The sequence below is a fragment of the Columba livia genome, chromosome 23 (assembly GCF_036013475.1).
Source record: "Columba livia isolate bColLiv1 breed racing homer chromosome 23, bColLiv1.pat.W.v2, whole genome shotgun sequence".
NCBI classification, from domain to species: domain Eukaryota; kingdom Metazoa; phylum Chordata; class Aves; order Columbiformes; family Columbidae; genus Columba; species Columba livia.
Window position 1 is genome coordinate 1,152,722 of NC_088624.1, and position 10,638 is coordinate 1,163,359.

The 10,638-nt window shown below is 64.8% G+C and overlaps 3 protein-coding genes across 5 annotated transcripts; all 3 read right to left on the reverse strand.

Moving 5' to 3' along the window:
- Positions 1 to 858: 858 nt before the first annotated feature.
- On the reverse strand, positions 859 to 4,034 carry VPS25 (vacuolar protein sorting 25 homolog). Its single transcript, XM_065039404.1, has 6 exons — positions 3,882 to 4,034; positions 3,627 to 3,772; positions 3,221 to 3,274; positions 2,547 to 2,635; positions 1,967 to 2,042; positions 859 to 1,493 (listed from the first exon to the last, which is right to left on the reverse strand). Exons 1-6 carry the CDS (start codon positions 3,926 to 3,928, stop codon positions 1,381 to 1,383), a joined length of 525 nt encoding a protein of 174 aa, XP_064895476.1. The 5' UTR covers positions 3,929 to 4,034; the 3' UTR covers positions 859 to 1,380.
- Positions 4,035 to 4,368: 334 nt separating this feature from the next.
- RAMP2 (receptor activity modifying protein 2) lies at positions 4,369 to 7,277 on the reverse strand. Its single transcript, XM_065039433.1, has 5 exons — positions 7,142 to 7,277; positions 6,861 to 7,010; positions 5,982 to 6,092; positions 5,590 to 5,692; positions 4,369 to 4,929 (listed from the first exon to the last, which is right to left on the reverse strand). Exons 2-5 carry the CDS (start codon positions 6,919 to 6,921, stop codon positions 4,677 to 4,679), a joined length of 528 nt encoding a protein of 175 aa, XP_064895505.1. The 5' UTR covers positions 6,922 to 7,010; positions 7,142 to 7,277; the 3' UTR covers positions 4,369 to 4,676.
- On the reverse strand, positions 7,199 to 10,571 carry LOC135576083 (receptor activity-modifying protein 1-like). Of its 3 annotated transcripts, XM_065039431.1 has the most exons (6): positions 9,961 to 10,571; positions 9,461 to 9,499; positions 9,273 to 9,299; positions 8,821 to 8,962; positions 8,620 to 8,713; positions 7,199 to 8,004 (listed from the first exon to the last, which is right to left on the reverse strand). In XM_065039431.1, the coding sequence occupies exons 1-6, from the start codon at positions 10,013 to 10,015 to the stop codon at positions 7,909 to 7,911; spliced, it is 453 nt and encodes a 150-aa protein (XP_064895503.1). In that variant the 5' UTR covers positions 10,016 to 10,571; the 3' UTR covers positions 7,199 to 7,908. The 3 variants fall into 3 exon arrangements, with proteins under 3 accessions (XP_064895503.1, XP_064895501.1, XP_064895502.1); XM_065039429.1 differs by having other exon boundaries at positions 7,199 to 8,713; XM_065039430.1 differs by lacking the exon at positions 9,461 to 9,499 and having other exon boundaries at positions 7,199 to 8,713.
- Positions 10,572 to 10,638: the final 67 nt, after the last annotated feature.

Genomic DNA, 10,638 nt, shown 5'->3' on the forward strand with positions numbered 1-10,638 from the left:
GAGCAGGTAGAGTCGCTTCGGAACGGTTTTTATATCAGAAATAGTGTGGGCAGCGATCATCCCCCTGTGCTGGGCACTGGGGAGACTAAACTGCGAATCCTGGGGGCAGTTTTGGGCCCCTCGTGCCAAGAAAACCCTTGAGGTGCTGGAGCGAGTGGAGAGAAGGGAACGGAGCTGGTGAGGGGCTGGAGCACAAGTGTGATGGAGCGGCTGAGGGACCTGGGGGGTTCAGCTGGAGAACAGGAGCTGAGGGGAGACCTTCTGATCTCTGAACTGCCTGAAAGGAGCTTGGAGCCAGGGGGGTCGGGCTCTGCTCCCCAGGAACAAGCGCCAGGAGCAGAGGAAACGGCCTCAAGTTGCGCCAGGGGAGGTTGAGGTTGGATCTGGGAACAATTTCTTCCCCAAAGGGCTGTGGGGCATTGAACAGGCTGCCCAGGGCAGTGCTGGAGTCACCATCTCTCTGCTGTACCTGTGCCATGGTTCTGACAAACCAGGTGCTCTGTTATCAGCACTGAGAATCTCAAAACTCAGTCATACCCTCCACCAGCCGCTGCTGTACAGTTTCCCCACCTCTGCAACAAACCCATTAGCTTCCATTAGCACGTGGAAAATGAATGTTGCCCTGAAGACAGGCAGCAAAGGGAACACACAGTCCACAGCTCCGGTGTGCGGATTAAAAGCACCTGTGCTGCGCGCTGCCCACGGGGGCGGGGGCTCGGCAGGGCCAGCCCCTCCCAGCACGCTGCTGCGTGCACCCAGCGCAGTCAGGAAACGCAGCTGAAGGGCAAGAAGCTGGTTCGCTGCTCTGTCTCGTTTCTGATGGAAAAACAGAGATAGAGGGAAAGAAACCACCCAGGCTGCTCTATAAATACATCTCATTTTAATTACTTCGAATTAGCTCCTTGGCCTCCGCCCCCCGCTGCACAGATCAGTCTTCTCCAGCGCAGCAGTGACGGTGAGATCCTTGCGCTTGTTTCCAGCCCATTGGCAGCGCAGCCGGGGCGGCAGAGCCCAACCCAGGGCTGGCAGGAGGGAAGGAGATGCCCTTGGAGGCCAAAGCTGGACCAGCCGCTCCGTGGCCTTCCCAGGAGCGGGGACCAGCAACAGCAGCAGTCCCATTCTTCCACTTCTGGGTGGTCCCCGCTCAGAACTACCAAGAGCAGCTTTAGCCTCTCAAACACAATCACCAGGGAGAAAAGACAGAGGATCTCCGAATACTTCTACGAAGTCACGTCTTTGGAAGGCTTCGCGGATTCTCCTTGCCCCCAAGAAATCCCCAGTACGCAGCTGCTCGCCGTCAGGGCTTGAAACGGGGCCAGGAGAGCGAACCTTCCCGGCGAAACCCACGTCAGCAGCCGGGGAGGAGCAGAGGGGCTCCCGTCAGAAGAACTTGACACCTCGGCCATCGTCCAGCGTGATAATTTCAGCCTTGTGCTCTTGCTGCAAGGCTTGCAGGGCGCGGAGCAGCATCGCCTCGTCTAAGCCGTGGAACTCTAGGGAAGGACAGAGGTGATAATCGCATCAGGAAACAAAGAGGCTGATAAATCAGGGATTGGTGGCAGTGGAGCGGAGGGCCCCGAAAGCACCTTCCAGACTCCAGCACCGTAACACTACGGCAAATCTGGAGTCACGGCTACACCGACGGGCTCATCGCCACCTTGGTGCATCAGGAACAAAGCCTGAAGGTCAACAAGACAGAAGGGAATGAGTCACAGCAGCCTCAAAGGCATCAAAACAAAACAGCAGATAAAGAGCATGGGGCGGTTTAAAACATAAACAGTGATAACAAAGGGAGACGCAAAGTGGTAAAAAAGATTCAGAGCGGAATTTGCCAGTGGTGGTCGGTGCGAGCCGGAATAAGCAATTTTGAAGTATTTAATCAACAAGGCTATAAACTGACAATCAACTGTTTACGCACTCAAGTGTGCTCTGAAAAGCCGCTCTGGATCGTAACGTGTGACGTTACCTTCATTCTGTGTGTCATCTCCGCTGGCCAGTTCGTACAGCGTGAATACGGAGTTGGTCAAGCCGTTCTTCGACACCTGGAAACGCAAAAATCAATGTAGCAAGTCTCATCGTGGGACCTGACGTCCTCAACGCGATCTCTCGCACTTCTCAGTGCAAGCTGCAATGTGGGCAGCACTCAATGAGCAAAAACAGCCTGGAAACACTGTGGGGCACTGGAGAGTCAAGAAATGACACATAAAGAAACTTAAAAGGTTCCTTTCCGCGCCCTTCTGCTCTTTCTGTCGGTGTGTTTCGCAATAAGGATTTATGCTGCACAAAAACAACGCAGCAACACTGCTCTGTCCTCACTATGGAATAAGAAGCAGTGGGAGCCGTGATTGTGCATCCGCTGCTCAAACTGCACCTTACACAGCGACTAACGTCTCTGCAACAGAGAGAAATGGAGGAGGGCACGTGAAAGCAGCGAGGAAGCAAGAGAGAAACATTCCAGCGGCCTTTTTCACAAACGGCAGCCGGTACCACCCGTTCTCCCGACACAGAGCCTGGTCTGCGGGGCGAGACAGCTCCTACGTTCTCACCCACTGATAGATGAGCTTCCCCCATTCTTCTGGTCTTCTCCACATGATCAGAAAACTGGTTTTGTTCTTATCTAACCACTCCAGGTTTCCTGAAACCAACAGGGAAAAGGTGTTTAGCCAAAGCACAAGTTTACAGTAACAATCAAACCTGCAGATTTTATGACATGGGCCAGACATTACACCCACGGGCAGCTCCAGGCGCTCGGCTTGTGCCAAATTAGAATCACAGAAGGTGCCAAGTTGGACCCACAGGTTCATGGAGTCCAACCGCTGTCCCTGCACAGGACGCCCCACAGGTCACCCCGTGTGTCTGAGGATGTTCCAGTCTCTTCTTGAACACTGTCAGGTTGGGGCTGTGACAGCTCCCTGGGAGCCTGTTCAGTGTCCAGCACCCCTTTCCTAAATATCTCTCTAGGTGTACAGAATTTCATCTATATTTGAGCCCCACACCCCCTCCCACAGCCTCTCCTGCCCCCGAAACGCTGCAGTTTGGCTCTCGGGTGCAGGTGACCCCGAGAATCTGTGGGCAGGGAGGTTTGTGGGTTGGGTGAACCCCAGGTGGTGGGATGGAGCCTGCCTGGCAGCTATGGGTCAGACAGACAGACAGATGGACAGACAGACAGGCAGACTGACAGACAGATGGATGGACGGACAGACAGGCAGGCAGCACCCACCGTTTTTGCGCAGCTCCTCCAGCACCACCTGGACGGACTCCAACGGGAGCTTCCCTGGGCAGGGGTTAAGGAGCTTCTGACCCATTGAGGGCGGAGAGGGAGGGCCCTGGGTGACAGGAGCGGGGACGGCGGGGCTGAGGGGACAGCGGGGCTGAGGGGGACAGCGGGGCTGAGGGGGACGGCGGGGCCCTGGGGGGACGGCGGGGCCCTGGGGGGACGGCGGGGCCCTGGGGGGACGGCGGGGCTGAGGGGGGACGGCGGGGCTGAGGGGGGACAGCGGGGCTGAGGGGGGACAGCGGGGCTGAGGGGACAGCGGGGCTGAGGGGGGACGGCGGGGCCCTGGGGGGACGGCGGGGCCCTGGGGGGACGGCGGGGCCCTGGGGGGACGGCGGCCCCCGAAGGATACGCTGCAGGCGGTGGTTGGTGAACAGCGGGCTGTCCTGGGCCTCCCGCACCGTCATGGCGGGCAGGCGCTGCCGCTGGCTGTAGGCGAGGGCCAGCGCGCACCAGGCCGAGAGCTGTTTCTGCCGCGTCTCGCCGTTGGGCTGCAGCCTGCGGGGGCTCCGCTCGGTCACCGGGGCTCCCGGTACACCCAGCCCGGCCCCGCTCTCCCCCCGGTCCCATCCCCGCACCCCCGGTCCCGTCCCGGTCCCGCTCTCACGTGAAGAAGGGCGGGAAGTTGTACTGCCAGGGCCACGCGAAGCTCATCGCCGCCACCGGAACAGCCGGAACCGCCGCCGCCTTCCGCGCCGCTTCCGGCCCGCCCCGCCGAGCCCCGCCCTCCCGCGAGGACACGCCTCCATACGCAGCCCCGCCCCTACGAGGCCCAGCCCCCTCGCCAAGCCACGCCCCGCCGAACCCCACCCTACTGCGAGGCCACGCCTTCCTACGCAGCCCCGCCCCACACCGCCCCGCCCATGTGAAAGCCACGCCCTCTTGGAGCCCCATCCCGCCCCCACGAAGCCCCGCCCCGAGGCGCCCCGCCCCGCGGCCCAGCCCCTGCCCGGTTGCCGGTTGCCGGTCCCCGGTGCCACCGGGAGGCGTGCGGGGGCTCCGGCCGCGCCCAGCGCTGCCCCGCTGCCGCCCCGAGGCCGTGCCGGGGCGGCGCTGGCGGCAGGAACGGGCGGTGGAAGAACCAGCACCAAGCATGGGGGAATAAGCGTTTAATCCGCAGCCCCGGGGCCGGCGGTTGAGCCGGGAGGGGCGCGGGAAGCACCGCCGGCGGCACAGCGGGAACCAGTATGTGCCGGTAACCCCGGGACCCCCTCCCCGGGGCACCTCAATTCCCGGGGCCTGCGGAGCTGCTCAAGCAGCCGGTGGCCCCGCAGCCCTGGGGCAGAACCGTGGGGCAGCTCCCGGGTGTAGAGCTGCCACTGCCCGTTTTTTGCCCGTTTTCTGCCCATTTTTTCCCATCGCAGGCGGGACAGCGGGCAATCAGCCACCCCACGCTGCAGCACTAAGCCTGGGCTTTGCCGTCCTTGCTGCGCCAGATGACCAGGGTGACCAGGAAGGGGATGAGGCAGATGGGGGCGATGATCATGGGCAGCAGCACGTCCTGGGGGGGGTCAAAGACCTGGTGCTGCAGGGTGCAGTTGTGGAAGTAGCGGCGGTGGCTGCGGAAGATGTACTGCTCGGCCAGCGCGTTGGGGTAGCCGTAGTGCAGGTGGTCAGCCCAGTCCTCCAGGCAGGCCTGCAGCAGGCTGTAGGGCCTGGGGAGAGAGCAGCGGGGTGCTGGGAGGGGACGGGGACATGTGGGGACACGGCGGAAGACACCAGAGACACTGACCCGCCGGGTGGCACCAAGCAGCACCCAGCAGCTTGTCCTGCACCCACTGCCCGCACCAGCTGGAGCTGCCAGAGGGGAAGGTGGCCCTGGGTCCCTGGAACCAGGAGCTGGTGACCCATAAGCACAGCCTGGGGGCTCTGCCCACATAGAATCATTTTGGTTGGAAAAGCCCCTCAAGCTCATTGAGTCCAACTATTAACCCACCCCTGGCACTGCCCCATGTCCTGAGAACCTCATGTCTGTCTGTCCAGCCCTCCAGGGCTGGTGACTCCAGCACTGCCCTGGGCAGCCTGTTCCAATGCCCCACAGCCCTTTGGGGAAGAAATTGTTCCCAGATCCAACCTCAACCTCCCCTGGTGCAACTTGAGGCCGTTTCCTCTGCTCCTGGCGCTTGTTCCTGGGGAGCAGAGCCCGACCCCCCTGGCTCCAAGCTCCTTTCAGGCAGTTCAGAGATCAGAAGGTCTCCCCATCAATCACTCTCTTCTCTCTCGGGAAATGGTCCACTCGTGTGGCCGTGAGGACAGAGAAGCCACAGGCAATACCCCCACCAAAGTGTCTCTCCAGCCATCCCCCCACCCCGTACCTGCTGATGACCTTCCACTCGCACAGCTCCGACACTGTCACGTTCCTCATCAGGTCGACAAAGAACTCCCAGCACTTCTGTGTGATGTTGGTGTACGTCTCCTCTGCAGGGGAAAGGCGCTGAGCACGGGCACTGCGCCCCTGCCACAGCCTGTCCCTGCTCGCAGGTGACACCTGGCACCCGGCCCCACGGGGGGACACAGGCACAGTGCGGGGCTGGACCCCACGGCAGCCCCGGTGCGATGCTGGGAGCACGGCGGGACAGGCTGCTGCCGGTGCCTCCGCTGTGACCAGCACCAGGGAAGGCTCCATGGCACAACCAGCCTGTTTTGGGGACAGCCAGAGAGCATGTGCCAAGGAGAAAGGGGGGTCACCCTGCGGCCCTGCACTCACCCACGAGCTGGGCTGTCCAGTTGAACACGGCCACGGGTGGGCTCGTCCTGGCGTCCTGGCCAAAGCCCTCCGCCTCGGCACCCACATGGCAGAGCCCGGTCCCCAGGAGCGCTGCAGAGGGCAGGGGACGGGGTCAGCGGGGGACGGGGCTGTCTGGGGCTGTGGGTCACAGCACAGGGGTGAGCTTTGCCCCCCACCCATGGGGAGCCGGCGCTGGGGGCCGCCCCATCGCCCTGGGCAGCTGTGTCACAGCTGGACGGCGCTAGGGCAGGAAGAGGAAGCGCTGGCCACGGCGGCACTGTCGGAGAGCCTCTCCACCCACCATCTGCCCCGCACGGCCCCCGTGGGGCATGTGTCCCTTCTGTCCCACCAGCCACTTGCTCACCAGAGCCCCACAGCCCAAGGAAAACACCCCGACCGTCCGCTGCCCTCGGCCATGGTCCCACGGTGCCAGCCAGGTGGTGAACCACCCTGGTGGGCCCTGCCCGGGCCGCTCACGTCGATCTCTGGCACTGGCCATGGGGTGCTGCTGGCTGGTACGGTGGCTGTGGCAAGGCCAGCCGGCCCTGTTCTGGTCCCCGTCAGCCCCGTCCAACCCCTCTCTGTCCCACCCAGAGCTCCCCAGCCGCTCTCATGCGTCATTGACAAAAAGATCAGGGGTGAGGATGGTGGGGGACACCGCGCAGTGCCTGTTGTCACCAGCCCCTGGACACGTAGGCTACGGCCACCCCAGTCACCCTCAGTGCTGGCCCTGTACCGACTTGCCGGACTGAGCCGAGACCCTGGCCGCGGGCCCCCAGCACCGTAGGGCGTCCGTGTGTGGGGTGGTGAGAGGCGCTGAGCCTCCCGCGGACCCGGGACCACCCGTCACGCACTTACCCCAGAGCAGCAGGAGCCCTCGGGACAGCCGGCCGGAGCCCGTCTGCGCGCACGGTGCCATCCTGCAAAATCCTGCCGGCTAACGACCGGACAAGTATTTCAATGGAAATAACAGGAAGCAACTCCTTTCCTCTGACAGGGGCAGTTTGACTACAGGAGACGTGTGAAAAATGAGATTCGCTCAGCGCTGCTTTCAAGCGGCTCTCGCGGCGGGACCCCGCGGCCGCGCGGTGCCGGCCCCCGCGGGCATCGCTCCCGCGCCCCGGCACCCCGCGCCTCACCCGGCGGCCCAGAGGCTCCGCTCCCCGCGCAGCACGTCCAGTTTTACGAGGCCGCTATTTGTTTACTTGTGTATTTCTCTTTAATCCTGTCTGGGCTGGGTTGTGAAATCCCTCGTCTCCTGCGTGGAGGGCAGGCAGCCCGGCAGCCGGGGGGAGTGGACGGGGAAGCGTAATGTCCCCGGGCAGGCGGGGCGGGGGGACCCGTAGCCCCGACATGGTGGCTTCTGGCTCACCCGGGCACCTGCCCCATGGCCGGTATCATCGGGGCAGCCCCTGCTGGGGCTGGGGAGGGGAGGGTGGTGACAGTGGTGGTGGCACGACTTGCCCACGGGTGCGAGGCCGACACAGGCAGGGAGGTGGGGAGAGGGCAGAGACTTGGCCAGTGTTGCCGGTCCTCAGCCTTGATGCCTTCCTCCCGCACCGCTCGGCTCTGCCGGAGCCCCCGCTCCTGGCACGGTTCCCCCCCATGTCAGCCCGCACCGAGGACGACCCCAGCCCCCTGAGGACCGAGCTGAGGCCGGCTGAGCTCATTGCACCTTTGGCCCAGGGCGGAGCGCGAAGCCAAAGCTTCCCCTTTAACAGCCCGGGCGTCAATCAGAGCCTGATGAAGCTCAGCTCAGAGGGACCCTCCCTGCTGCAGAAAGATGATCTCGCCGGGCGTCGCGCTCCCCGGCAAATGTCCTGGCAGAGCTGCCCGACCCTCCCCGGGCCACGACTCCAGGGCACCGCGGGACCTTTCAAAGGCAAGCGGCTGCATCTGGAAGCCATCAGGCCCTGGCGCTCCGGGGGCCGCGGGGTTGGAGCCCCCCTGGTCCTGCTCTTTGTTGGAGCCGCTGGAGCCTCCGGCCGGGCGGTGGGAGCCTCTGCCAGGGAGACACCCAATGATCTCAGCGTGGCCCCCCCGTCCTGGGGCATCCAGAGGGGACAGGCAGGGACGGGATGGGCAGGGACGGGATGGTGGCTGCCAGCCAAAGCCTGCGCTTGCCCCCGCCCCAGCCTGGCATCCCCATTGCTCCCACCCCGGGGTGCGCAGGAAGGGGCTCAGCCCATACAGGGTCAGGACCCAGCACCCTTCTTCCAATGTTCCCCCCACCCCAGGGCAGATGCAGGCATCCAGAGCCCCAGGCCCAGCCTCCCCCTGTGCCACGGAACCCACTCCATACCCAGGGACACCCAGAGCCCCGCCCGTGCTCAGCCCTGTCCCCGTCACCCTCTGCCCCCTTGTCCTGCTGTTAGTTCCCAGGGCTGGGGGGCAGGAGGGCTGTTGCCGGCCCCTCGCAGGCAGGGGGGCAGGCAGGGGCCAGGCAGCTGCCCGCTGGGGTTTGAGCCCCTTTCCGGGCTCTGCTGAGCGTGAGTGCAGCTGCAAGGGGCACGAGGCAGCTGAGCCCCACAGCCACAGCCACAGCCATCCCGGGGGGCACCCCGCTCCGCATGGGGGTCCCGGTCCCCGTGCAGTTGGTGAAGTATTCGGCATGGACCTGCAGGAAGAAGGCGTCGAGGACAGCGCAGGGCCAGGGGCAGGAGAGCAGCTGGGCCAGCAGCTGGGTGCAGCTGGAGAGTTCGCTGTAGGTGCTGTGGAGGGGGCGGTGTGAGGCCAGCCTGCCGGCATGGGGACAGGGACACATCCACTGTGGTGGCCCTGCAAACGTCCTGCAGCACCGGGGGTGATGCTGACCCACCTGCTGATCTTGTCCCAGCGGCAGCGGCTGCCCTCGGGGGTGGCCATGAGGGCGGCGTGGAAGGGAGCCCAGCAGTAGAGGGAGATCCAGTCCTGGTAGGTGTCCTGACAGCGAGCTGGCCCCTCCAGCACCTCCAGTGGTCCTGCAGAGCACCCACCAGGCTCTGGGATGCCACCCTACCCCTACTTCTGCCCCCAAGCCTGGTTTTGGGTGGGTTATTTGTGATCACCCCAGTGGAACACTCCAAGCTCTGCCGAGTATGGGCCGGTGCCCCATTTGCCATGCGAGAGTCCAACACACGGCCCTGGGGATCCCACGCTGGGGCTGCAGGGGCCTCATGGGCTCAGCCAAGGTGGGACCTGAGCTCTTGTGAGCCCCAGCACAGACCACAGGGGACCCACTGAGGTCTGTGAGTGGAGAGGGAGGACAGCCAGGATGGCAGCTGGACTCACCGTCCTCATCCATGTACAAGTAGTGACCTGTAAGGACAGACAGTGCTGTCAGTGCTGGCAGGACCTGCAGGACCGTGCCAGGACATGTCCCTGTCCCCCAGCGGTGCAGACACCCCCACCAGCAGCAGAGCACAATGTGTGGCAGCCATGGCCAGAGTTACACTGGGACGATGGCACCTGGGTCTTACCTTCCTCCTCGAGGTCCCCGTACTCAGTGTCCCCACGCCCTGCAGCAAGGAGACAAAGGGTGCCAGGGCTGCACAGCCAGCGACAGCCCCAGCATCCAGCCAGCTTGAAGCACGAGCTGGGGTGATGCCAGCGCACCAGACACCCCTTGTCCTCCCAGGCCAACCTGAGCACACCCAAGGTGACCGTCCAAGCAGAGGGAAGGAGAGCAGGATGCTCCTGGCTCTGCCTTGGCCTTTACAACCAGGGCAGAGCGGTTTCACCAACCCCATAGGCAGGGAAACATGTGGCAGACCCTGCCCAGAGCACCCTCCAAGGGGAGCCAGGGGAGCTGGAGCACAGACGAGTTGGGATAGGGGAGATACACGAGCCAGGGACACCGTGGGGGCGCACTGCCCAGCCAGCCCCTCTGCCTGACCCCCTGGATGTCTCCGTGCAGACACCCCCCATGCTGCAACACACAGCAGCGGCCCCGGTGGCTGCGAGTCCGGGCTGCCCTTACCCCGCTGGAGCAGAGGAAGGAGCAGGCAGCCGAGGAGCCGCACCCCGAGGAGCATCCTCCCGCCGCCGGGCCCGCTGCTGCCGGGCTGGGGCTGAGCCCGGGGCTTTATCCCGATCCCTGGCCCATCCCAGTGCTGCCCGCCCGCTCCCGAGCCAATGCCCGGGAAGGTCGGGGGGACGCCGGGCTCCCGCCCCGCCTGACTCAGCGAAGCTCCGAAGGCATCGGCTGCGGGTTCGGACGGGATGCGGGGCTGCGGGCACCAGCTCGTCCCCCGCGGTCACCCCCGCGGGGCCCCCCGCCCCGGACCGCCATCCCGGAGCTGCCGCCGGGCTGGAGGGGAAGGACTGGGCCCCCGCCGGGCAGCACGCAGCACCGCCCGCTCCCCGCCGCCGGGGCCCCCGCAGCAGGAAAGCCGCCGCCAACAGCTGCTTCCTGTCCGGCGCCGCCGCAGGAAGCCTGGGGCCCGCCCGACCGCGGGGACCGGTCCCCCATCGTCCCGCAGCGATACGGGACCCACGTCTTGCGGGAAGCCGGGCCCGGCCGTCCGCGCTCCACGGCCCCGGCCCGGGGGCGCACAACGGCCGGAGCCGCCGGAGCGGGGACGCGACCGAAGCGTGGGGGCGTGGCCTCAACGCGGGGGGTGTGATCCTAGAATAAGGGCGTGTCCTGGGGCGTGAC

What these genes read in the sequence shown, in the direction of transcription:
- VPS25 (XM_065039404.1), bottom strand. Translation starts at nt 3,928, where the DNA reads ATGAGCTTCGCGTGGCCCTGGCAGTACAACTTCCCGCCCTTCTTCAC. An exon ending in CACCAACCACCGCCTGCAGC is followed by an intron (nt 3,275 to 3,626) that starts GTATCCTTCGGG and finishes ACCCCTGCCCAG; the next exon opens with GGAAGCTCCCGTTGGAGTCC. An exon ending in GGAGGAGCTGCGCAAAAACG is followed by an intron (nt 2,636 to 3,220) that starts GTGGGTGCTGCC and finishes TGTTGGTTTCAG; the next exon opens with GAAACCTGGAGTGGTTAGAT.
- RAMP2 (XM_065039433.1), bottom strand. Translation starts at nt 6,921, where the DNA reads ATGGCACCGTGCGCGCAGACGGGCTCCGGCCGGCTGTCCCGAGGGCTC. An exon ending in AGGGCTCCTGCTGCTCTGGG is followed by an intron (nt 6,093 to 6,860) that starts GTAAGTGCGTGA and finishes TGCCCTCTGCAG; the next exon opens with CGCTCCTGGGGACCGGGCTC. An exon ending in GAGTGGAAGGTCATCAGCAG is followed by an intron (nt 4,930 to 5,589) that starts GTACGGGGTGGG and finishes CTCTCTCCCCAG; the next exon opens with GCCCTACAGCCTGCTGCAGG.
- LOC135576083 (XM_065039429.1), bottom strand. Translation starts at nt 10,015, where the DNA reads ATGCTCCTCGGGGTGCGGCTCCTCGGCTGCCTGCTCCTTCCTCTGCTC. An exon ending in CCTTCCTCTGCTCCAGCGGG is followed by an intron (nt 9,500 to 9,960) that starts GTAAGGGCAGCC and finishes TCCTTGCTGCAG; the next exon opens with GGCGTGGGGACACTGAGTAC. An exon ending in CGCTGGGACAAGATCAGCAG is followed by an intron (nt 8,714 to 8,820) that starts GTGGGTCAGCAT and finishes CCCCCTCCACAG; the next exon opens with CACCTACAGCGAACTCTCCA.